The sequence below is a fragment of the Saimiri boliviensis genome, chromosome 19 (genome assembly GCF_048565385.1).
Source record: "Saimiri boliviensis isolate mSaiBol1 chromosome 19, mSaiBol1.pri, whole genome shotgun sequence".
Classification (NCBI taxonomy): Eukaryota; Metazoa; Chordata; class Mammalia; order Primates; family Cebidae; genus Saimiri; species Saimiri boliviensis.
In genome coordinates, this window is record NC_133467.1 from 11,477,356 (window position 1) to 11,504,550 (window position 27,195).

A 27,195-nucleotide genomic window follows, 5' to 3' on the forward strand; every position below is an offset into this window, starting at 1 on the left:
AAGAAAAGAAAAGGGAAAGGAAGGGAAGTAGGCACAACTAATGATTGTGTTTAGGAATACACTGGGGTAATAAATTATGAGGCAAAGAAAGTGATTACCATAAAAGTCAGAAAGGAGGTCATTTCTAGGGAGGGGGAGGGCATTGTCACTGGGACACAGTTTTAGCAGAGGTTTGTTTATTCATTTGTTTATTTTTGAAACAGAGCTTCGCTCTTTTTGCCCAGGCTGGAGTGCAATGGCGCGATCTTGGCTCACTGCAACCTCCACCTCTAGGGTTCAGGCAATTCTCCTGCCTCAGCCTCCCAAGCAGCTGGGATTACAGGCATGTGCCACCACACCCAAGTAATGTTGTGTTTTTAGTAGAGACAGGGTTTCTCCATGTTGGTCAGGCTGGTCTCGAATTCCCAACCTCAGGTGATCCACCTGCCTCAGTTTCCCAAAGTGCTGGGATTACAGGCATGAGCTGCTATCCCTGACCGGCAGAGGTCTATTTCTTATCAGTGGTGGTGATAACATGTATTCTATTTCTGTGATTTTGAAATTCAAGAGGCTTTCAACAAGTGACTTCCCTTTTAACACTTAAGCTTTTTTTCCCTGCCTTCACCTCAGCAGCCAGGAACCCCTGAAAACACAATCTAGGAGTGTATTTGGCATTTCGCATTTCCTCTGCCCAGGTATAAGTGATTGGCAGGGTGCCAAATAACTGCTTTCTTACTTTTAAGGAAATGAAGAGGAAGCCTTTGCTTCTGACGCCAGAGTCACAGCCTGCTGCTCGACAGCCTCCAGGAAGGAAGAGTTTAAAGCCTGAGCACAGTTGTACTTAAGGCACGTCCTGCCGCAGCTGTGGGGGCTGGCATCTCACTGCTCCACCTCCTCCAGTGCGGCTTGGCCCGAAGGGCTCTTACCTCGTCCTGCCAGCCCTACGCCCATTCGTGTGTGTGCTTATAACTGCCATCCCATCCCCGGGGCGGCGCCTTTTCTGTATACAATGGTTTTATATGGCCATATGCTGTGATAGGCCCACTTACAAGAATTTTCCCAGCATGTTTAATTAGGCCAGGCCTTTCCTGCAACCAGCCCAAGTCCCAGGATCTCACCATGGATTTCCACCTCACACAGAGCACCTAGGATCCGGAGCCAGCTGGTGAGAGGAATCTCTGGGGCCCTGTGCCTCTCCCATCGTCCAAACAAAGAGAAGGGGCCCAGACCACTGTATGGAGTCCAGTGAGATTGGAGGGCTCAGTGTTATTTTTTTTAAGCTTAGTTTTTGAGGACAAAAAGCAGGAAGAAAGTCATCGACATTTGTCAAGTTTCCCTTTTCCATAATTACACTCAGAGGATTAATTCTCATGCTAGTTGGCAAGGGACTCTGCTGTTTGTAGGGCCACGGTTCACAGACCTGTCGCAGCGTTCTCCAGTGACGGCTGCCTTGCAGACACAGCGGCCCCCGTCACAGGGCCCTGCGATGCCAGCTGGGTCACAGTCACAGTTGGAGTCTCTGGGAAAGAAGAAAAAGAAAATTAGGGACATGGTTCCAAATGCTTCACAACTATGCACATAAAATCAGCTGCTCATGAGCAAACATGACTGAGCTGGGCAAGTCCTTCTTCGATGAGGCTTCTCCTGGCCGTCCTCACCAGCACAGACCTCTCTCACACCCCGCAGGACTCACTCGTCTGCACCAGTGCCACTCAGAGTGGACTTGGTGGGTGGCAGCTGGGCCGAGGACTGTCTGCTACTCCTAAAGAGAGCAGGGGTTTGCGCCAGAATGTAAACCAAGTTCATCACCCAACCGCTTTGTTTACTTTGGTTTACCGTTTGACTCAGATACATTTTTTTAAAAAAATTATCATTTGTTTTCCTATTGTTTAATTAAATGATGTCTGCTTTTCATCATGACTAATTCCATCTACCTGTTATTTTTATTCCATTCAGTTCTTTCTCTTGGTAATTCCTTAACTGAAATATAATGCATATGCCATGCAATTGACCCATCTAAATTGTACACTCCAATGGTTTTTAGCTGATTCTCAGAGTTGTAAGCCACCAATATTAATTTTGGAACATTTTTATCATTCCAAAAAGAAACCCCTGTGCCTTTAGCAGTCGTGTCCCCGACCCAGCTACATTTCCTCCCTCCAGTCCCACTTCCAGCCCTCGGCAGCCCCAGTCCACTTTCTGTCTCTCCAGACGTGCCTATTCTAGACATTTTCTATGGAATCATACCATAAGTGGTCTTTCGTGACTGCCTTCTTTTACTTAGCATGATGCTTCTGAGGCTCATCCATGTTATAGCATGTGTCAGTACATAAATTCTTCTTGGTGACAGAATACATATATTATTTTGGTTACTGTTTTCACTTTTCAGCTATTATGAGTAATGCTGCTACGAATGTTTGTGTGCAAGTTTTCGTGCAGCTATCTACCTTCTCGTTTCCCTTGGGTACACACCTAGGAGTGGAATTGCTGGATTGCTGGGTTTAATGGACTTTGTGGCAACACTTTCTCTGTGAAGGTATGAGAGCTTTCACTGAATTCTGGCACAGTCTCCCTGTCTCGTGCCTACCTGCCTCTGTCACTTACTTTGCCTGCAATCATGTGTCTGTCTCATTGCTCATAAAACAAGTTCGTTGTCTCTTCTCTGCTGACCTGTTCCTCCTCTGCCTGCCCTATGACCCCACCCATATCCTGCTCAAACCTGGAGCCCCTTGACCCCTCACTCTCCCTCACATTTCTCATCCAGTCACATGCCAAGTCTAGCAATGCTTATGGCTAGAAATTCTTTGCCAGTCTTTATCTTTGAATTCTCATGGCCTCCTTCCTTCTTAGCTCCCTCTCTACTGCTGATCTGGACCATGTGACAAACACGTATTCAGCATTTACTGGGTGCTCAGAACCAGGGATGCTAAGAGAAATAGAAACAGTCCCCATTCCATAGGAGTCCTGTGTCAGGTCAGGTGTGTAGATCGCAAGGGCAGCAGGCACAGGGCCAGCTGCAGGTGCACTGGGCACTCTCCAGATGCCTCTTCCCACTCCAAGCATGGGGACACAGAAGCAAACAAGACAGAGCGACGGGGCTGACATTTTAGTGGGAAAAACGGACAAACATGAATAGAAAACAAGATATGGAGTGAAACAACAGGAGTGAGCACACAGAGGGGTGGGAATGGAGCAGGAAGGCCTCTGTGATGAGACAGTGGTGTGGGAATGGAGCAGGAGGCACTGCACAGATGAACCTAGGCTGAGGGTGGAGAGGGAGGAGGACCTTGCAGAACCTTGATAAGCTTTATCTCATTATGAGTTGGGGGGGTGGAGCTAATCGAGGGTTGTGTTTTCAAAGGGCTACAAAGGAGGAGTGGGGCAGGGGCAATCTCTGAAGACCATCTGAAAGGATCAGGGAAGGCTGGACCAGAACAATGCCCAGAGAGGAAGAGAACTTGGAACCTTGATAACTGGGACAATGCAGTATGGCTGGAGGGCAGTTTCTGTCCCAGCAAGGAGCCAGCAAAGTGAGCAATGTGACGCACCTCCTCTGTGGGAGCCTTGCTAGCCGATGCCCAATGCGTCACTGCCAAGGCCCCGCCAAGCCATCCCAACACGTACCAGCATCTCTGCAGACTGGTCATGCGATGTTTAATGCATACTCACCTTCCAAAAAAAATCTGAGCTGGGATACAGGACATTCCAAACTAAAGGGGATCAAGATTATGCAGGAAAGTTCTACCCAAATTCACTGAGGCCAAAATGGTCCCAGGGTCCCAGGTTAGTTGAAGGACCCTTTGCCTCCCTTCTAGTTCATCTAGAGGGAAGCAATCACCAGGGTGAAGAACGCGGGCTCTGCAGCCAAAACCCTGAGCTTAAGAATCAGGTCCAGCCTCACCAGTAACATCCAGCTACTTAACCGTGCATGGTTTAAGTTTCTTATCTTTGAAATGCATATAATGATAATCCCAACCTCTTAGGGGTATTGTGAGGGTTAAAGTGGATATCCCACATCAGGTACTCTCAAAGCACTGTTTGGCACAGGATAGGGGCTCAGTAAATTCAAGTGGTTGCCAAGGTTTATGTAATTGTCATGACCAAGTTAGTGACAGCAAAGGTGGGATGCAGATGCTCACAGTAGTATCTGGTCTTGGGTGCACCCCGCGTCCGTCAGCATGTGGAAGCCCGGCAGACATCGGTCGCATCTGCTTCCTGTCACACCCGGTTTACAGCTGCACCGTCCGGAGTTGTCACATCGAGCACTAAGAGAACCTGAAACCCACAAGGCAGGAGAAAGGAAAGAAGAGGAAATATTTAATTTATATGGGATTGGAAGCAACTGTCACCCTATGGGTGCTCCGTAAACACAAGTGAGAAGCACCACCTGCTGCCTTTAACAGTCACTTCACATCGTCTGAGTATTCTTCTGCCCGCCAGGGACGGTGCTGACAGCCGAGGATGTCTTCCTCAGGGAGAGGAATTAAATTACTCATAAAAGCATTCTTCTTTGTCTGTCTGCTCTGATTTTAACAGTAGGTAGCATATAGCGCTGCTTTTTAAAACAAGTCCATCAAATCTTAAACTCTCAAGGAAAATTTGTGAATGAGCACATTGGCCTCCTAGATGAGAGTCCGTATCGGAAAGTGGACAACATTCTCCTTTATCCCTGGCGGGCAACGCCATTCTTTAATGGTCAGTGCTTTTATGGTATGATTTTTAAGGGCATAAAAAGGCCTATTAACCAAAACTATCCACCTGCCAGGAGTGCTGGAGAGTCTCCTCTGTGGTGTGCCCCTGTGAAATGTACCCTATATGCCTTACCTGGAGGACTGTTCTTGTCTTTTTTTTTTTTTTTTTTTTTTTTTTTTCCTGAGGCAGAGTCTCACTCTGTCACCCAGGCTGGAGTTCAGAGGTGTGATCTCCGCTCACTGCAACCTCCACCTCCTGGGTTCGAGTGATTCTCTCCTGCGTCAGCCTCCCAAGCAGCTGGGACTACTACTGCCACCACTCTTCACTCATTTTCCTATCTTTAGTAACGATGGAGTTTCACCGTATTGGCCAGGCTAGTCTTGAACTCGTGATTCACCCTCTTCCGCCTCCCAAAGTGGTGGGATTACAGGCGTGAGCCACTATGCCCAGCCTGTACTTGTATTATGACTCTGCTTTTTACAGATATGCTCTTAGTTGCAAATAGGTCCTCTCAGATTGAGTGTTCATGAAAAACTCAAGGAAACAAAACGTGTCACTGTGGGGTGCCACCACGTCTCGCTACCTGCCTTTCCACACTCACTCCTGTTCCAGCCTATACCTTCTCTCACCCGGGCCCAGCCTCACACTCTCCTCCCTGCCTCCATCCTTGCCTCTGCACACTCCACAGAGAAGCTAGGATGTTCTTTCAAAATGCAACTCAAGATATTTAGGGCCTCTGGTGGCCCCCGCTCTAAGCAGAATAAGACGCCGACTCTGTATCATGGCCTGCAAGCTCCTACCTCCCTTACCTCCTCTCTTATCCCGCTTCACTAGGTTCCAGCGACCCAACTCTCTTGGTTCAGGCCAAGTGCCAAGCAGCTTCCCTCAACGCATTTGCACTTCCTGCTCCCTTGGTCTGGAATGCCCTTTCCTTAAACTTCCCCTAGTTGACACATTCTCAGCACTCAGGACTTGATTAAATATTACTTTTCTTGAGAAATCTTCTCTGACTCCTGTATCTAAAATCCCATCCCACACCTACCCCAGTCCTCAGCCCTACTTAGGATGATCTCAGCTTATGTCACCTTCCATATTCCCACTGCCCAGCATCATGCCTGATACAAAGCAGGTGCCCAGAAATCTGTTAAATTAATGTGTGTATGCCAAGTAGGAGGGCTGGGCTGTTGTGGAAGGAGCTGAAATAAAGCCAAAAGATGAGGTAGAAGGCTAGCTACCTTATCATCCCCCTGCAGTTCAGTGGAATTGTAAAATAATCTGTCTATTTTAAGCATCTGTCATGATAACGCTATCCAGAGCCTAATGAAGCCAAGGGAACATTGACCAGTCTCTACATGTTTGTTTTTTAAATCTGTTGTCTTTCTGTAAACGTTTAATTCACTAGTAGAATTCAAATCAATAAAGGTATCAGTTCTGTGCTGTATGAAGACTTAATATGGAGCATGTGGAATGTGAAATAAATGAGTCACATTCACAGTTTGAGTCTATGAACATCTACACATGAACTTTGCAAGTCTTGCAGGAGCCTTCAGCGATAACATAAATGACATTTTTTGAGCACCTCCTTAGATGTTGAGTTAGGCACTTTATATGTATTAGCTCATGCTATTTAGTAGTGAATTTAAAGTTCACAGCAGAATAACAGATCAATTTCTGCATAACAGGAACTCTCAGAGGTTTAGGCAGGCAGTGACAAGTTCAGACCTGCAGTTAGAAAGAAAACACTAGAGCAGTCTGCGGGTGGCGTGGAAAAGGCAAGACTAGCATGTCTCCTCCTGTACCATGATGGCCTGGATTAGAGGGGTCTAGGTGAGAAGAGAAGGAGGGAAGCATTGTGACAGCCACTGTAGATACAGAACACAAAAATTAGTGACTCTTGGATTAGGAATGATGAGGGAGAAGGAATCACATTGATGACACTCAGGTCCCCAGAGTGCATACCTGGCTGGACTGTGATGCTATTTGCCAACCAGGGAAGGCAGGAGGAGGACCGGGATCTCAGGTTGAATCATCAAGAGAAGATAATCAGTTTAGTTTTGGATATACAACTGGAGTTTCCAGGGGCATATAAAGGTGGAAATGTTCATCTGGAGCTCAGAGTCTAGAGATGAAGACCTAAAAGCCCGCAACACACAGGCTGAATAGGAAGCCATAGTAAACGTGAGATCAGTCCAGAAGCAGATAGGGAAAGGAGAGGAAGTAGTGAGGACAGAGGTAGAGCCCATCTATTAAGAGCAAGGATGACCAGAGAGGGAGAAGCCTCAGGACAGGGTCTAATCGAACAGTGAGCAATGGAAGGCAGGGAGGAGAGGTCTAAGGAGGGCGAGAGGAGGAGGAGAGAAGGAAGGTTTAAAGAGCTTAAGGCAAGAGAGCATTTAAGCAAGACGAGAATGAAGATAGGCTATTTGGTTTGATGTTTGGAGACTTCATGCTCATTGCTCTGTGAGTAGTCAGCAGAAGGAAGGAAAATTTCTTTTCGAATAATGCCCTGATAAGTAGCATTAAATAAAAGTCCCCATGATGAAATTTGGTTGTTTTTAACATGAATGGATGCTGATTTGGGGACCAGAAACACATTTCTTCCCCACTCAAATTAGTGGCAATTACACCTTCTACTTCAGAAAACTGTCCCTGCGGTAGTTTTTCAGATGTCAATTATTTTTATAAAGTGGGGGAAGACAGTAATTCAGGCTCTAATTCCGAATATGACTAACTCATTTCATGTTCCAAAACTTTCAAAATAATAGCACTGGGTCTTCAATGTCTCACTCAAAACACACAAAAACAAACAAACAAACAAAAAAAACTCACCTGCCCCAGTTTCCACATCATGAACTGTACTTAGGGATGAACAACTGGGTTTAAAGAATAGATGAAGAATAACTTCCTGTTTCAAATTTGTGTCCTGGTAAGCATATTCATGGTTTACGTAGATATAGTCCACATGCATTTAAAGACTCAGGAAGATATTAAAAAATGATTAATAATTGGGCCAGGCACGGTGGCTCAAGCCTATAATCCCAGCACTTTGGGAGGCCGAGGCGGGTGGATCACAAGGTCAAGAGATCGAGACCATCCTGGTCAACATGGTGAAACCCTGTCCCTACTAAAAATACAAAAAATAAGCTGGGCATGGTGGCACGTGCCTGTAATCCCAGCTACTCAGGAGGCTGAGGCAGGAGAATTGCCTGAACCCAGGAGGCGGAGGTTGCGGTGAGCCGAGATCGCGCCATTGCACTCCAGCCTGGGTAACAAGAGCGAAACTCCGTCTCAAAAAAAAAAAAAAAAAGATTAATATTTAAAATTTAGGGCCAAGCATAGCAGCCAATGATTGTAATCCCAGCAGTTAAGGGAGGCTGAGGCAGGAGATTGCTTGAGCAATTTGAGACTAACCTGCACAACATAGACCCTGTCTCTACAAAAATATAAAAAATTAGTCAGTCATGGTGGAACACATCAGTAGTCCCAGCTACTCAGGAGGCTGAGGCAGGAGGACTGCAGGAGCCCCGGAGTTTGAGGCTGCAGTACGCCATGATGGAGCCATTGCATTCCAGCCTTGGCCACAGAGTGAGACCCTGTCTCAAAACAACAACAAACCCAATAAAAACCAAACAAATAAATAAGAAAATATAAACCAAGATAGTTTATATCCTTTTGAGAACCCTTTAAAAAATATATACACTGCGTTTTAAAAATGTCTTAAATAATAACTCAAATGTTAGAGTCTGAGTATACTGTCAGCATCATAGATATGTAAAAAAGTAATAAACTTAAGAAAGTCCAATATCACACAGACCTCAAAACTTCGCCGTCATGGGAGGAAGAAACTTTCACACACAGTGAATTTCAAAGTACCTGCAAAATGTTATCAGGGCTTAAATATGTGGTTGGAAGAGCTGAAGCTAAGTCAGCCCTGTTACTGAGCCCACAAAGTCATCATCTAAAAATGAGCCTAATTGCTACATTTATGGGAAATCAATGTAAAGTCCAAAATTGGTGACTGCTCTGGGGTTTATTAATGCCATTGGCTTCATTTGACATACATATAATGATAGCATTTTTTTTGTAAGACCTGTTCTTTTGCATTTGAAATTAAATATACAAAATTATTATCTGAGAGTGAAAAATATCCTCTGGTTAATTGGGAGACCGAGAAATCACACAGGGAATTCAACTTGTGCCAGTGGTCTAGTGACATATGGCAGCTGGGAGTAGCTGGGAACAGTGCATGCTGGGAACAGTTTTTGCCACCAGCGTGTCTTTCAGCCTCGGCAGTTTGGACCCTGAAAGTTCGGTTTCTTCATCTCTTTAACAAGGGATGTGGGCTGTGCTAACACGGGTTGTCAGACTGTTATGAGGACGGAAAAGGACAGCATCTATGAAAACGTTTGGGAAAATTATAGAGCAGAGTCAGATCTTAGGAAATTATATCCATTGAGCTTTTTGTGTACACATAGGCTCCTTTTGGGCATAGAAAAAGGTCACTCTGGTTTTTTTTTCTTTTATATGGAGGGAATAAGAGAACTATTCTTGGTCGGAAGATCTGGCTTACAACTGTAGTTCCTGCAATCAGTTGCTGGAAGACCCTTTAGGCCATTCAGTAACTTTCCTAGGTCTCACTTTCCCCACTACCTTCATAAGAAAAACAACTACATCAATTAACCATTCACTGAGTTGCCTGCCATGTGTTTGTCACATACTATTTTGTCTCTGCAGGATCCCGTGACGTGAATATCACGATCCCTCTCTAACAAAGGAGGATGCTGGAGCAGCAAGAGGTTAAGGAACCTGGCCAGAGTGACCTAGTGGTGGTGGTTGTGTCCAGATTTGCACTCAGGCTGCCTGGCCCCATAATCCACCACTGTACTCTACATTATTACCGTCGATGTCAACAAACCTGGTCCTGAACTCTTACTCTGCCCCTTAGCTCTATAACCTTGGACAAGTTTCTTCCCCTTCCTCCCTAAGTCTCTGCTACCTTTATGAAATGGCAAAAAATAAAATAAAATAAAATAAAATAAAATAAACCCATAGCCTCCTCTTTATAAGGTTATCTGTGAAGATTAATTAGTTACTGGATTAAAATCACCTAGAATAGTGCCTGGCACAGGGCCAGCACATGCCACATGCTAACTATCATGTAAGACATAAATCAATATTGAGCTTCACCATTTCCTGCCAAGCTGTTCCCACTGAGTCTGGGATATCTATTCCCCAAATAAAAAGAAGGAGCCAGTTTCTCTATCGCTGGGCAAGCAGTAGACTACACATTGAAGCAGAAGAGATGGCATGGTAAATCCTTCTTTACCATCTCTCTGTGCTAGGCAGCAGGCTCCTGGTCTACCGGAGACTAATAGCCTTGTCTTCAGGCCAGGTTTTCCAGCTGAGCCAATTACATTTCTCGTTTCATTCTCACTGATCATTTCACTGGGATGACCCAACTCGGGTGACTCACAAAGAAGCTACATGACCTAAGGCAATAGGAGTTCTTCAGAGAGCTTAAATGCCCATTAAAATGGAACAATCTGCTTTTTAATTTTTTTATGAAGTTCTTTGATTCATAGGGAGGACTGCAAAGTCCAAATGATTCTGGATGCAAATTCTACACTACAAAGCTAAGCAAATCTGAGTCAAACCATATCACAACAGCAACTTAGGTGAATCTGGGGGGTGGCTGATAGGACATAGGTCTATCTCACCACAGGGTCACCCAGTTTTCCATAAGACTCCCAACCCACTCTACCAGCAACTCATGACTGCACCAGAATCTGCCCACTTTTAGATTCTTTCAAGCTGCAGCTATGAATTGATTCTACAGACCTATTACACTAAGCCATTGCCATGCAATAAAGCTATATGCTTTAAGTGGATCAACATATATCATAGATGCTATTAAACACTTTCTAGAAAAGTAGATAATGCTAAGAAAGATAACAGACAAATGAGCCATTAAAAAAAAATCTTACTTACAGAATCACCTCTCTCTCCCCCTTTATATTTGCGAACCTGTCTTTACTATCTGGTCCATAATGAATATAGCATAGTGTGTGTATCTGTGTGCACAGCAAAGACCTACAGTTCTACGAACATAGCACTGGGTGGGATACTTTAAAAAGAAAAAAAAAAAACAACTAGCTCTCCTATGAACCAGCCACCCTATTAGGTGTTTCCTATTTGTTATTTTGCTTTCTCTTGTTAGCAACCTAATGAAAGACTTTAATTTTCCTATTATCTGTCTCCTTTATTAGTATGACTTCATATTGCTAGCACCTAGCACAGCACTAGAAACAGATCTAATTCCTTATTTTTCAAGAGGTTGGTTATGAACATGAAGAACGATCCTGGAAGAGTGCAAGCTTCCTTTGTCATCTGCCTGGAAAAGTTAATAATGTGACTCTTGGTATTAGAATTCGAGACAACATGCCCTAAAGGGCCCACTGGTTCCACCAACCCCTACTTAAGAGAAACATGTTTCCTTTCAGATTGAAGCTGCTAGAAAGAACTGTGTCTGTTAGGTTTCGGTTGCTCCTGAAGTTGAACCGCTCCCTCTTGGCCTGCTTGCTTCCCGTTTTCTTTTTTCCTCCCTGGTTCCCTTCCTTCTTCTTTTCCTCCCTCCTTCCTTCCCTCTTGTCTCCCCACCACTCCATCTCCCTCTCCCTCTTTCCCTGCTTTTCAGCTACCTTTGGAGTTACAATTGCAGGGCAAACAGCGGTCTCTTTCTCTGTGCCGGTAAAAGCCGTCCTTGCACCTCTCACAGTGAATGCCATCAGTGTTGTCATTGCAGTTGAGACAGCGGAATCCATGGCCAGTTTGTCTGTGAAGTTCCTGATCGAAGATACACTGCCTGGACTTCCCATTGCAATCACAGACTGGGGAGGAAGCATGCAAAAGAGATCGTCAGAAAAAAACACCTTGGGAACAGTTCTAGCAGGTGTTTTTGTTCATATTGATATAAATTATGCATGAGTACTCTACGGTCATCTAAACTACTTGATGGAGGAAGGTAAGGGAGTGCAATGGGCAGTGCGGAGACCCCAAGGACACCTGCTCCACTTGAAGCTGCCACTATGCAGTGCTGGCGGGCTGCTGCCTGGGAGAATGTGGGGTCAGCATTGCTAGACCGTCCCATTCCTCAAGAGAAACCCAAAATGTGAAATTGCATTTTTATGTAGATATTTCTGATTTAAATGTTTGCAAGGAGTTCATTTAAAAACATTGCAATCCCATAGAGCAAGTCTGTGGGCTCCAGGAGACCTGAGGATGGGTAGCTGTGGACTCAGCACAGCCCATGGCGTCGCTGCTCAAGATACACAACACTCATCCCTTGGCGCCCAACAAGACGAGGAGGGATGTGACTATCTGGGCAGGTGTCTCCTCCCAAAGCCAGGTGGCCCATGAAGAATAACCTTTCTCAAGTGTCTAGGAAGCCCATCCTGCAGATTTTCCGAAGAGACTCACAGAGTGACTAACATCTCCATGGGGACCCGAACGGCAAACACCCAGCAGAGTACCAGACAAAAACTTTGGATGTTGATTTACATACGAAGTGTCCTGCATTATCAGGCTTTTGCAAATCTGAAGATAACTAAGACATCTCCCTTAGTGTTTTACTGTTCGAGTTAAACTAGAGATCTGTCATCTCCAAGTCTTTCAACCACTTCCTGTGTCATAATTTCTAGATTCTTCTTGTCTGCCATCCTAGGAACAAATTCTAATTTCCAATGTCCTTCTTCAATGATCAGTACTTCAACTGTGATTTGAACAGCTTGGCTTATAACAGGACTAGACATTTTTATCCCATGGGCAAAGACTAACATTTCAATGAACTTACAGCATATTACATTTGCACACAATTCAAAGTCCCAGGGCTTTTCTCAGAACTAGTGCCAAGCTGAATCTTTCCCAACCAATTCTTGTGAAACTGATTTTTTGGATCTCCAACAGATGTGCCACACAGCTGTCACGTGCTGTGAAATTTGTACCAAGTACATGACGACGCACGTACTAGAGCTAAATTCACTGTTCAGCAGTCCTGTGAAGTTCTTCATCTGGCTAACCCAACACCCCAATGCCCTCCCTGCCCTAGATGCCTTTTGGAAGCAATCTCAAAATAACTACAGATTTTTCATTGTGCCTTTCTTATTTAGAACATGGACTGGGCACAGTGGTTCATGCCTGTAATCCCAGCACTTTGGGAGGTAGAGGAGGGCGGATCACCTGAGGTCAGGAATTTGAGACCAGCCAGGCCAACATGGTGAAACCCCAGCTCTGCTAAACATACAACAATTAGCTGGGCATGGTGGCAGGTGTCTGTAATCCCAGCTACTTGGGAGGCCAAGGCAGGAGAATCACTTGAACCTGGAAGGCGGAGGTCACAGTGAGCCAAGATTGTGTCATTGCACTCCAGCCTGGGCAACAAGAGCGAAATTCTGTCTTAAAAAAGAAAAATGCAGGCCGGGCGCGGTGGCTCACGCCTATAATCCCAGCACTTTGGGAGGCCGAGGCGGGTGGATCACAAGGTCAAGAGATCGAGACCATCCTGGTCACACGGTGAAACCCCGTCTCTACTAAAAAATACAAAAAATTAGCTGGGCATGGTGGCGCGTGCCTGTAATCCCAGCTACTCAGGAGGCTGAGGCAGGAGAATTGCCTGAACCCGGGAGGCGGAGGTTGCGGTGAGCCGAGATCGCGCCATTGCACTCCAGCCTGGGTAACAAGAGTGAAACTCCGTCTCAAAAAAAAAAAAAAAGAAAAATGCAAGAGCATACTTTTTGGTGGTAAAAGTTAACTTCATAAGGCTGGATCATAATATATTTATTCAGAGCAATCTTTTCAAAATAGATAAGCTTGCTATAATCTTTTTATATCATGTCCCTCCTCATCTGTCTCTTCTCATCTAAAGCTCTACTTTGAAAACAATGGGTGTCCTTTTATTTCATTTTAATTTCAATTTTTTTAAGACAGGATCTCACTCTCTTGCCCAAGCCGGAGTGCAGTGGCATGATCTCAGCCCACTGTAACTTCAACCTCCTGGGCTCAAGCGATCCTCCAACCTCAGCCTCCCAAACAGCTGGGATTCCAGGCATGTGCCAACACACTGAACTAATTTTTATTTTTTCTTTTTTTTCTGTTTGTTTGGTTTTTGTTTTTGTAAAGACATGGTTTCACCATGTTGCCCAGTCTGGTCTTAAACTCCTGGATTCAAGGAATCCGCCTACCTCAGCCTCTTAAAGTGCTGAGAATTACAGGTGTGTACCACCGTACCTGGCCCATTTTCTTTTATTTTTGAGATAGAGTCTCACTCTGTCACCCAGAGTGGAGTGCAGTGGTGTGATCACAGCTCATTGCAGCCTCAACCTTGTGGGCTCAAGCCATCCTCTCACTTCAGCCTCCCGGGTAGCTGGGGCCACAGATATGTGCCACAACACACAGCTCAATATGTTACTGTTTTGTAGAGGCAGGTTCTCATGGTATTGCCCAGGCTGGTCTTGAACTCCTGGCCTCAAGCAATCCTCCCACCTTAGCCTCCCAAAGTGCTGGGATTATAGGCATGAGCTACCAGGCCTGCCCCATTGTCCTTTAAATGCACAGCCTTCAAGGGAGTTGCATTATAGTTCCAGGGAGGGGAGGTCCTTAGCCAACATCTCCATTCCAGAACCTGCCCAACAGGTTCCCAGCCTATTGCATACATACCCCTTTCTCTTTCAAATGGGTGTCCCTTAAAGCCAAGGGCTGTGCCATCTAGAGTGAGGGGATGTACGGGCCTCACGTCTGGGGAGTGTATTGGCCTGGGTATCTGCATTGCTTGAGAACTCCGGGAAGACACTCTACAGCCTCGCCTGCCGGACTTTGAAGTTACCAAGCTGCACTGAGATTAAACGCCCAGCTGCACTGCACTTAACTCAATACTGAGTCTTTGAAATGCTTCCACCAAGAGAATGATGGGAGAGCTTGTTCTAGGCTCCTTTTGCATGGAATGATGCTTTTCATCATTGATGTGTTTGAAACATGGTCTCTCTCAAATAATCCCAAATTGAGACTAACTTCCCTAAAACCATTTATTATTAAAAGTAAACTCTTGCTACTGGGGGAGGGGGGAGACTTTAATATTTAAAATTCTAGAATATACCTGAAACTAGGCTTAATAAAATGGCATAATGTAGCTTGTACGTGGTCTTTTTTAGTCTGTGACCGATACTTGCCCAACTACTACCATGGGCACACTGGTTGCCAAAGGGCACTGCCAAGCCTAGAGTAAGGCAACAGGGAGTGGTGGGGATTCTACCCAAAGGGTGTAAGAAGCAGCATCCACCCAGCCCCTGCCAGCTGTAGCCGCATGCGACTGATGCCTGCTGTAGTCAGCATCAGCTCTGCTTTTAAAAGAAGACAGAAATCTGGCTTTATGATTGAAATTTACTTATTTTTTAAATTTTGGCCAAAATTTAAAAAAAGAACTCTTTTTGAAACAAAGCTATGTCCACAGGCAAATCTCTGCACTCAACGCTGCAGCTCTAACAGGTAGAAAACACATCTCACGCTTTTGAAAGAGGAAAAATGACGCCCTATTATATCACACAGTGCCTGGCCCATGGTAGGCATTTAGTGGTATTTTTGTTTGTTTGTTCTTGAGACCAAGTCTCACTCTGTTGCCAGGCTGGAGTGCAGTGGCGCAATCTCGGCTCACTGCAACCTCCGCCTCCCAGGTTCAACGGATTTATCCTGCCTCAGCCTCCTGAGTAGCTGGGATTACAGGCGCCCACCACCGTGCTAGGATAATATTTGTATTTTAAGTAGAGGCAGGTTTCACCACGTTGGCCCGGATGGTCTCCATCTCTTGACCTCATTATCCACCCGCCTCGGCCTCCCAAAGTGCTGGGATTACAGGCATGAGCCGCTGCACCTGGCTAGTGTTTTTTAAACAAACAAACAAATGAATGTTCTGTTGAACTTAAAAAAATCCATAGATGGGTGTCTTGGACCTTCCCTGAGTTCTAGGCAATGGAATACATACAGCAGCAAACAAAACCAACAGACCTCCCAGCCCGCATGGAGTTTACATGCAATTTGGGGGTAAAGAACATAAACAAGATAAATAAGTAATATCGAGAGAGAATATTAGGATAGTGGCATTTGTCAAGGAGAAATATATGAAGCAGTGGAAAGGAATGGGAAGTTGGGAGGTAGTAAGATGGGTGGGCAGGAAGGAGGGTGGAAAGGGTCATATGCCCGTTTGCTGTTTTATTTCTATTTTCATACTTGTCCGGTTCATGATCTTTGCCCATTTATCTACTGGGCACAATGTTTTTCTTATAAATTATTTGCATAACAAATATATCAAACTATATGCCTATCACTTCATTACAGATTTTCTTTTACCCTTTCCTGATAAATCATCTTTCTTTCCAAAGGGCCTCATCAGTAGATTTTGTTTTGCTGATTTAAGCCCCCTTTCCCACTTTTTTCTTTTATCCTTGGTCAATGAGATGTAATATTTATTTTATTAATTTAATAACCATCACTTCACATGTAATAGTGGATGCTTGAACACTCAGACTTTATGAGCTAGTAAAATTGCAAAGAAGGAAGTTGTTAATTTTGTGTGTGTGTGTGTGTGTGTGTGTGTGTGTGTGTGTGTGTGCATGTGTGTTTGTTTTTTTTTTTGATACAGAGTCTCACTTTGTCGACCAGGTTGAAGTGCAGTGGTGTAATTTCAGCTCACTGCAATCTCCATCTCCTGGGTTCAAGCGATTCTCATGCCTCAGCCTCCTGAGTAGCTGGGATTACAGGCATGTTCCACCATACCCAGCTAATTTTAGTATTTTTAGTAGAGATGGGGTTTCACCATGTTGGCCAGACCAGCTAAGGGTGTTGCTAATGTTTTATTTTGCCAAAGATATTAAATACTTATTTAATACCTATTTGCAGCCAGGCACAATGGCTCATGCCTATAATCCCAGCACTCTGGAAGGCCAAGGTGGGTGAAACACCTGAGGTCAGGAGTTCAAGATCGGCCTGGCCAACAGGGTGAAATCCCGTCTCTATTAAAAATACAAAAGTTAGCCAGGTGTGGTGGTGTATGCCTGTAATCCTAGTTACTTGGGAGGCTCAGGCAGGAGAATTGTTTGAAACTGAGAGGCAGAGGTTGCAGTGGGCCAAGATCATGCCATTGCGCTCCAGCCTGGGCAACAGAGTGAGACTCTGTCTCAAAACAAAAACAAAAAATAAAAGCCTATTTTCCTGTGTCAAGCATGTATCATATTATTCATGTTTTCCTACTTGAACAGGAATCAGTGCACGATCTGATTGACATGTCTAAAAAGAAGACTGGCTGTTATGGAGAAATGGATTTAGGGAGGGTGCAAGCAGGGAGTGCCCCCGACAAAGGAAAGAGCAAGCCTAAAAGCCCCAGGTGGGAAAGAGCTCGGTGCATTCTAGAACTCCTGCAAGAACCTGTGGGTTGGACCCAGGTATGGGTTCGGGGCCTGGCATTAAGATATCATTGCAGATCATCGGAAAAAAAAAAAAAAAAATCAGACCGAACCCTGAACAGATCTGAGGCCGTTCCAGGGTCAGTAAACAAAACAAGCAGGTTTTTCTCCATCTTTCGCTGAACTCTGGTTCTAGGTCCCATCCTTTGACTATTCATTTGTATAAAGCCAGGGACACCTCTTCAAGGTTTCATCCTCTCCTCTCTGCCCTCTCACTCCAACTCCCCCACGGTCCTGGACTCTGCCAGCCAGGATTCTCTCCACAGCCAAAGAAATGAAACTCTGCAAGTTTACCTGAAGCCCTACATAAACCCATCTGAAACGGAGTCAGATTGAGTCAGATCTTCACAGATTTCTTTAGTAAAGCGTGGACGGTAATTGCATCTGACTGCTGTATGCTGCTTCTCTGGCACTGAAGCATTTATTATAATAATAACTATAATAGCACACAGTTGCTGACCCTCAAGGTGCTTCTTAGGAAAGACCACCAGGCAGCCAGACACAGGCTGGGCTGCCCACTACCACCCACGCTCACCGGAGACACAGATCAAAGCAGCTGGAGCCCCTCCTTAAACAACAGAGTGAGGCTGGCAGAATCCCTACGGCTTGCTTCACAACACTCCCACCCCTCACTAAAACACGCAGCTCCAACAGGTTAGGACAGGAAGCACAGGGGCAAAGGCGGTTTCCCAGCTGAGGCCTTAGGAGAATAAAAGGAAACAGAAAATATTTCCTCAGGTTGTACTCAGGGCAAGGTCTTGGAATAATCACCACCAGTAGTAACAGTTCATCGGGATCTCGTTTTAAATTTCCCATAAGAAATAGTGCCCTTTTGAGGCATACAATTACGAGAAATTTCAGTCAATTGGCATACATATGATTGTGTAAAAGCAGGTCCTTTTCCTATTGTTTTTTTTTTTTTTTTTTTGGCCAGATGGAATCTCAATTTGTCTCCCAGGCTGGACTGCAGTGGCACATCTGGGCTCACTGCAACCTCCGCCTCCCAGATTCAAGCAATTCTCCTGCCTCAGCCTCCCAAGCAGCTGGGATTACAGGTGCCCAACACATCTGGCTGATTTTTATATTTTTATTACAGACAGAGTTTTGCCACATTGGCCAGGCTAGTCTCGAACTTCTGACCTCAGGTGATTCGCCTGCCTTGGCCTCCCAAAGTGATGGGATTACAGGTGTGAGCCACCGTGCCTGGCCCTGTATCTATTGTTCTAAACTGAAAAACATGTCTGCTTTTCACTAAGGTGATCTAATCGCTATCTTTATAAATCTGTGAAGTCATCATGCTTCTTAGTGCTTTAATGGAAATGATAAAATTAAAAATCCAGACTCCTTTCAAAACTCTGCAGATGTTGCCCCTGTCAACTTGACCAACTTCACCTCATCAAGAGTTCACTGGGCTCCAACACACAGATCTAGGCTGCACGAATCCTTTCCCACCTCTGGCTTTTAGGCTTGCTGTTTCCTTCATCAGGAGCACCCCCTGCTTCCACCCTCCCTTTTCCAGGGTAAATCCATTTCCAGGTAACAGCCCGTCTTCTTTTTGATGCATAGATTGTGCACTTCCCTGCTGATATCCTGACAGCTTCTCTCTCCTGTGGACGCCCAGAGCACTTCCTCCTCACTTCTCTCAGCATTCGCCTCATTCTATCCTGTGTCATCACTGTTTATATCTACGGCTTATTTCCCCTACAGCATTTCTCACCTTACATCCCCACGGTACCTAATGCAGTGCTTGGATGGATGGATGGATGGAAAGATGGCGGACAGCATGATGGATAGAAGGAGAGAGGAAGGGAATGAGGGAGGGAAGGAAGGAAGGGAGAGAGGAAGGGAAGAGGAAAGGAAAGAAAGAAGGAAGGAATATCGACTCTGACTCTTAAGAAAAGCCAAACAAGAACCTGAACATACGAAAATCTCCCTGAAGTCCAGAAGCCTACTTTCAAATTTCCCCAATATAATACACAAAGTTTCCTTTGTCTACATATATGGTATTCAGTGTAAAAAATCTAATGTTCCAACCAAAAACTATCTATGATGAGATAGGAACAGAAAGAATCGTGAAAGGAACATGAGATTTTCAATGAGCTTAAGAGTCTGGGACTTTCAGGTTGCTGCTCATACCAGATGAACTGTTTCCACTCCAGGACTGCCCGCCTTTCTGTGGTCTATGAGCCCAGAGCTGCCACACTTCCTGCCTGCCAGAGCTGTGTGGGAGGAGGGCGAGGGGATGAGGCAGGCCTCAGAGCATGAGATCAGTTTGCAGTACTCAGGCAGCCTTGATAGGTAGCATACTTCACGGCTGTGTGGGAAGATGTCAAGAGCTAGGAATTTGAGCGTCGTGTTTAAACCTGACAGTGTGTGCTGGTTGCTATTATGTAGTGCTTTGTTGCTCTTGCTCCCATTTCGGCTGCTTAGTGCACTAAAACTGATTCAGTGAAACAGCAGCAGGTTTATATAATGTTATTGGTAACCTCCCGTGAATGAGTCCAACTATAAACCATTTAAAGATGATGCTCCGCCGGGCGCAGTGGCTCACGCCTGTAATCCCAGCACTTTGGGCACTTTGAGACTCCAAGGCAGGAGGATCACGAGGTCAGGAGATCGAGACTATCCTGGCCAACATGGTGAAACCCCGTCTTTACTAAAATACAAACAAAAATTAGCCAGGCGTGGTGGTGCATGCCTGTAGTCCCACCTATTCGAGAAGCTGAGGCAGGGGAATGGCTTAAACCCGGGAGTTGGAGGTTGCCATGAGCCGAAATCGTGCCACTGCACTCCAGCCTAGCAACAGAGCAAGACTCCATCTCAAAAAACAAAACAAAACAAAACAAAAACACCAACAAGGATGATGCTAAATTCTCTTCCTTATTTGGAGAAAAGGGAAGTGCCCTGTGCTTCCTTTCCTGCATTTTGTGTCCTTCATTCCCCTTCTGAGACATCTGAGACATCGGATCTTTTTCCCTCCTTCCTTTGTACAACTCTCTTCCCTTGGAGATGAGGACGTCATACTGCCAGGTGTTCGCCTGTCTTCCGATCTTCCCTATTCAAGTCTTTGCTGGCTCCTCTCCTTACCCCCACTCTAAATGTCAGTGCTCCTCAGGGCTTGGTTCTTAACCTTCACAACTTCTCAGTCTGAGCCTCTCTCCTTGGGTGATCTCATCCATGGCAAGGGCTTCAATAACCATCATAGGTGTTGACATCCCGAGATACTTTCCTGGCCCAGACTTCATCCTCAACTTCAAGTCCTCATGGCCGGCCATCCACTTTATTTATTTACATTATTACTTTTATATATATATATATATATATATATATATATATATATATATATATTTTTTTTTTTTTTTTTTTTTCACTTTAAGAGACAAAGTCTCACTCTATTGCCCAGACTGGAGTGCAGTGGCACAATCTAGGTTAACTGCAACCTCTACTTCCCAGATTCAAGCAATTCTCCTGCCTCAACATCCCAAGTAGCAGGGATTATAGGTGCGCACCACCACATCTGGCTCATTATTATATTTTTTACTAGAGACAGGGTTTTGCCTTTTTGGCCAGGCTGGTCTCGAACTCCTGACCTCAAGTGATCTGCCAGCCTCATACTCCCAAAGTGCTGGGATTACAGGCATGAGCCACTGCACCCAGCTCACTTTACATTCCAACTGGTTATCTCAAAAGTCCGTTACACAAAACCTGTTTAAAACCAAACTTGTGATTGCCATGCCTTCAAGTCAGAAAGCTGGAAGCTATCCTTACAGGTGCTCCATCTTTCTCACCTGCCTATTTAACACTGAATTTTGTTGATATAAGCCAGTAAATATCTCAAATCCATTCAAGCCCATCTCCACTATGGCCATATCTAGACCAAACCTCAATTGTCTCTTGCCTGACATCAATTTCTAACTGAATTCCCTGCAACTTCTTTTGCTTCTCTTCAGACTCAACAATCAGAAAATCTTTCCAAAATACAAATTATATTACTACTTCTCTGCTTAATATTCTCTCATTTCTTTCCCTTCCTTTGAAGTTAAGCACCAGAAATCCTCAATATTGCCTACAAGGACTATCATGGTCTTATCCTATCTATTTTTCCAGCCTAATTTCATGTAACGCTCACCACTGGGACATCTTCATCTCTCTTCCATTCATTCATATACACTTCATTTTATGTCTTCATTTCCTCTGCTTCTTAAAATTCTTGCTTTGTAAAAGAAAATCGTCATGGTGGGCAGAGACGAGTTGGGGACAGAGACGAGTCAGCAACAATCTCAACTAGTCCCCCATTTCATTTTTTCAAAGAAGTTACACTAAAAACTGAATCTTAATATACCTCATTGAATACCACTCCCTTCTTCTGAGTCGGAAGATTGCTCTCATGTAAACTGACACCTCCTTTATGCTCAAAGATAGCAACTTGAGCCTCCATAAAGTCACCTATAATGAGGCCTTTCAATGGGAAGTCCAAATGTAAAAAGCTATACTGAAGATGGTGAATAAAATTTCAGTTGTGTATACCTGCTTTTAAAAATCTGGCAAAGGTTGTTCTCAGTATGAAAGCAATTACTGAGAGTGTTCTTTAAATAGAAATCTATCCTAATGAATTTTTAAGATTTTTATCAGCCAGGTGTGGTGGCTCATGCCTGTAATCCCACCGCTTTGGGAGGCTGAGGTGGGTGGATTACTTGAGGTCAGGGGTTCGAGACCAGCCAGACCAACATGGTGAAACTCCGTCTCTACTAAAAATACAAAATTAGCTGGGCATAGCGCCACATGCCTACAATACCAGCTATTTGGGAGACTGAGGCAGGAGAATCACTTGAATCCAGGAAGCGGAGGTTACAGTGAGCCAAGATAGAGCCATTACTCTCCAGCCTGGGCAACAAGAGCAAAACCCCATCTAAAAAAAAAAAATCATTTTTTATCAAAAATAAATAATTTTGACAAATATTCAGATTGCATATTATTTATGCAACCTATAGCAAGATACACCTATCATCTATCTGTTTGATATCAAAGGCATCAGAAGCTATGATCCTCTTTGCAAAAATCTGTGTCTTCAAATCTGAGATATTCAAGATGAAAAGATGAATATTTTTATTATATTTACATATGATGATAAAAATGCTTTTAAGGATTTTTCTAGTTTTAAAACCTCCCACATGGAATTTGTCTTTCCGAGTTTCAATATGTTTCTCAGCTTAAGCAGATATTTAAAAATAAAATCTGAATACTTCATCATTTAAACTGGCCTTGAACTTTATTGTTTAATGTGTGAACATCTGCTTCCAGTTTTATCTTTTTAAAGAATGTCACAATATGTTTCCTAATTAGAATAAGAAAACTAAAATGGTACTTCTCTCACTAAGGTTTTTAACTGAATTCAGTCTTCCTTCTCAAATTTTTCATAGCCACATTTTAAGCCACCACAGCCAGATAACTTTGTTTCATTTAAATAAAGGGTATGGCACCAGTTGACATTTGAACGTTTAAGCAATGTGAGTAAGGCTGCAGCAGGAAGTGCTGGGATGAGAGGAACAACAGAGCTCAGTTCTTTAATCACACAGGCAATTTTGAATCATAAAGTGTGGGTCAGTCTTTTCAACTCTAAATAGTCCAAAGTCATCAACAGTCAATGAAACTCAGATCACTACTATTTCCTTTTGAATGATTATGGCTTCAGAGGAAATACCTGTTTCACTAAGAGTTCATAGTACATTATATTACAACCTAGACTTGGGAATGTACCCATGTGGACCACGGATGACTTAGCCTAGTGAGGACTCCATCAGGAGTTCACACCTGGAGATGCCTTCCCCTGACACTGTACTGGGATGCCGGCGTCCAGGTAGACAATGAGAGGAGGGGAAGAAAGTCCCAGTGAACACCATGTTTTGTCTGACTAGCAAAGGAGTGGAGGGTTGAGGTGAAAGCTGAGGGTTCAGTCTGAGTAAGCTCCAAGGTGAAAGGGAAGGCAAAGTTAGGACACTAGGAATTTAGCTGGTGCTGTCAAAGTCAAAGGCTCTACCCCAAGACAGCTGTTGTCAGCTGCAGCATAGACTCAGGAAGTGATTGTGGTAAGATTCTATATGAGAGCAACTACCTGCATGGAATTCCACACTCTTCTGACCACAGAGGATTCCACATTTCTGTGAAGTCACCTACAAAGAAGAGCATTCTGGCATAGAAAGAACATTGAACTGTTATTCAAAGAGCATAGTGTTCTTTTTTTTTTTTTTTTTTTTTTTTTTTTTTTTTTTTTTGAGACGGAATTTCGCTCTTGTTACCCAGGCTGGAGTGCAATGGTGCGATCTCGGCTCACCGCAACCTCCGCCTCCCGGGTTCAGGCAATTCTCCTGCCTCAGCCTCCTGAGTAGCTGGGATTACAGGCACGCGCCACCATGCCCAGCTAATTTTTTGTATTTTTAGTAGAGACGGGGTTTCACCATGTTGACCAGGATGGTCTCGATCTCTTGACCTTGTGATCCACCCGCCTCGGCCTCCCAAAGTGATGGGATTACAGGCTTGAGCCACCGCGCCCGGCCTGAGCATAGTGTTCTTTAGACATTTCTTGCATGGCCTAGAAATAGATAGCATATGACCCTCTAAGAAGCAGTTAAAATAGAGGGAATCGGAGATTCCAGGAAAGCTAGAGGTAAACACTTGAAGCAAAGAGGACCAAAAGGAAGGAAATCATGTATGATGTGTCTGAATAAAGAGAAGTTTAAAAGGACACTCTAATTTGTACTAAAATGCCTTTTGAAGATAATTGGAGTACATCTTAACCACGATTTTTCAGTTATTTAAATTTATGTTTCATTGACTCCTTTAAAAAATAACTCAATAAATATTCCTTTTTAAATCCTTATTGCTTTTGTGAACAGTACTTTTTTGTGCAAGGAGATTAGGCACAGATTTTTTGCTATCACTGCATCCCTTCACAAACATACAGGCACTTAGGTATGTGTGTGGGCTGACTACATACCATTATACAGTTCTCAGTCTTCACAAAAGAACAAGGGTAATTCATGTGCATTTGCAATGCTGAAAAAATATGTATGGAGTGCATTTATAGCATCTTCCTTAAAGATTTTTTTCTGAAAAGAAAAATCTATCTGAAAAGTATGAATTAAAACTGTATTGCTGGCTGGGTATGGTGGCTCACGTCTGTAATCCCAGCACTTTGGGAGGCCAAGATGGGCAGATCACATGAGATCAGGAGTTGGAGACCGGGCTGGCCAACATGGCAAAACTCCACATCTACTAAAAAGTATAAAAATTAGCTGCGTGTAGTGGTACGCATCTGTAATCCCAGCTACTTAGGAGGCTGAGGTGGGAGAATCGCTTGAACCCAGGAGGCAGAGGTTGCAGTGAGCCAAGATTGCACCACTGCACTCCAGCTTGAGTGACAGAGGAAGACTCCATCACAAAAGCAAAAACACTGTATTGCCTAAAGTCAGAAGAATGAATTAAATGAGCTTTTATGAACCAAACTACTTTTATACATCCATAGTGAGAAGTAACTAGCATTTTGAGAAGAGAGGGGACCATGAAGACTCCATCAGGGAGTATCTTGCATCTCAATAGAACAAATACGCTATTTCTCCAATACCACTTCCCATGGCAGGTGCACTGTGGCCTCTCCCCTGCTCCCTGCAGATCTCAGAATGTGAAGATCCTCTCCTACCATGCTACAACTGTCTGGAGGAGGCAAGAGCAGCAGCTTCAAATTACTGTTGGATTCACTGCCTTCCCAAAGTAGGCCAGGCTATTTGGGATAAAAAATTATTTGTAAACATTAGGAATCCCCTACCAAAAACTATCCTTTTACCAAGAGCAAAACAGGCAGAGACTTGAAACAGCAGTAAGTATGTATAAAATTTGCACGGTCAACATTCTGGCCATGAAACTGACCTCTTCCTGAGAGACTCCAAAATTTAAACGGTCTGTAGCAGGGAGAGAGAAATAATCTCTGGACACAACTAAGTATATATAGACAAAAATGTCAACAGTAGTTAAAGAACAATGATTGACAGGACAGAAAGTCTCGTCGCAGTACATCAACTATCCTATTTTTAAAAACAGAGCCACTTGGTGCCAATTCCAGGCTGACAGCAGAGTGGAACAAAGGGAAGAAGAAACTTGGTAATTTGAAATCTGTTCTTTTGTTAACGCCCCATGAACTAGAGTTGTGCTGTTGTTCTCTGATATTTTTAAAGGAAAGACCAATATATTGACTCACATACACAAAGGGAGACTTCTGAAAAGACAGGAGATAGATGTCTCCATTAGAAACACAGGTGGTATTTCAACAATAGATAAAGGTTCCATCAAGCTTGAAAATTAGTTTGAATGAAAATTCAGGTCAGGCACAGTGGCTCACGCCTGTAATCCCAGCACTTTGGGAGTTCAAGGTGGGCAGATCACCTGAGGTCAGGAGTTCGAGACCAGCCTGGCCAATATGGTGGAATCCCATCTCTCCTAAAATTACAAAAATTAGTTGGGTGTGGTGGCACATGCCTGTAATCCTAGCTACTCGGGAGGCTGAAGCAGGAGAATTGCTTGAACCTGGGAGGCGGAGGTGGCAGTGAGCTGAGATCGTGCCACTACATTCCAGCCTGGGCGACAAAGCAAGACTCCATCTCAGGGAAAAAAAAAAAAAAAAAAAAGGAGAAATGAGAAATATGCCAAGTAATTATCTCAGAAAAAGAACATTAGACTAGCAGCTGAAACCTGGCCTTGGTCAAGCCAGTAACTCTTCTGTGCCTCGATTTTCCTATCTAAAAAGAATGAGACGTGCTGGAGCCCAGCTCTGCTAGGACCAACAGCAAGAATTTGGGCACTTAATTTACCTCACTGGGTGTCATTTTTCTCATGCATAAAATGAGAGGCTCTTGTAGAGAACCCCTGAGGCCCACTCTTATTTTAGTTCTACGATACTGTAATAATAGAAAAAAGCAGTGAAACATGAAATATTTTGTAAGAAATGCCCCACATCAATGCAGCTGAGCATTTGGATGATTCGTCTGAGTTTTAAGTTAGTTGTGGGAAATGATTTGGCTGCAATTTGATTCTTTTCTAATGCAGAGATACATTTCCCCACAATAAATAAAAAGACACAGAATTCTGTGAATATAAGCCCTGAGGAAGTCCAGGATCCATGTACCTTTGGCCAGTTGATCTCCACCCCTCACCTGATACAAAAGAAGGGAAAGATTCAAGTTCTTACACAGATTATCGTTGGAGGAAGAACCATTCTCTCCTACTTCCACAGTTGTGACATAAAGAAGCACATGCTTCTTGGGGAGTTACATATACAGACATACAGTCACCCAGAGACAGGAAAGACAGCCTTTGGCTTTGCACATGATTCAAATATTACATCACCTATCTGGGGATTATGTTAGAACACAGCCCAGTAATGATTCAGTCACCTACTAGGTTTAATTTGTGACTAAATGAGAGTATTTCAGAATTTATGAAGCTCCTCTGCTTCTACACTGATCTTTTTTTATTTTGGTATGGAATCTTACTCTGTCGCCCAGGCTGGAATGCAGTGGCATGATCTCGAGTCACTGCAACCTCTGCCTCCAGGATTCAAGCAATTTCCCTGCCTCAGCCTCCCGAGTAGCTGGGATTATAGGCACACTCCAACACGCCCAGCTAATTTTTACATTTTTTTTGGTACCTACGGTGTTTCACCATGTTGGTCAGGCGGCTGGTCTTAAACTCCTGACCTCAGGTGATCCGCCCACCTCAGCCTCCCAAAGTGCTGGGATTAAAAGCATGAGTCACCGCACCTAGCCCTCTACACTGATCTCTAACAGATGATTCAAATCTTGCCCTTACAAATTTCTCCAGAACAACCAAAAAAATGTCATTAAGTTTGAGCCATTAAGGACTTCAATGGGAAAAATATTCTCAGGATTTTCTCAACATCTTAACTTTATGCCCTGACTTTCCCATAAACGGTAATCACAAATCAACAATCTTTCTCAGCTTCTTGGGC

At 44.1% G+C, this 27,195-nt stretch overlaps 1 protein-coding gene across 3 annotated transcripts in view; it reads right to left on the reverse strand.

Annotated features, from left to right (window-relative positions):
• Positions 1-27,195, reverse strand: part of LAMC2 (laminin subunit gamma 2) — a 63,596-nt gene that overhangs the window by 25,854 nt on the left and 10,547 nt on the right. For all 3 annotated transcript variants that reach the window (XM_010336052.3, XM_074390169.1, XM_074390168.1), the window contains 3 exons: positions 11,370-11,558; positions 4,119-4,254; positions 1,400-1,498 (listed from right to left, as the gene is read on the reverse strand). In XM_010336052.3, the coding sequence (XP_010334354.1) occupies positions 1,400-1,498; positions 4,119-4,254; positions 11,370-11,558 (424 nt within the window). The remainder of the gene's footprint in view (positions 1-1,399; positions 1,499-4,118; positions 4,255-11,369; positions 11,559-27,195) is intronic.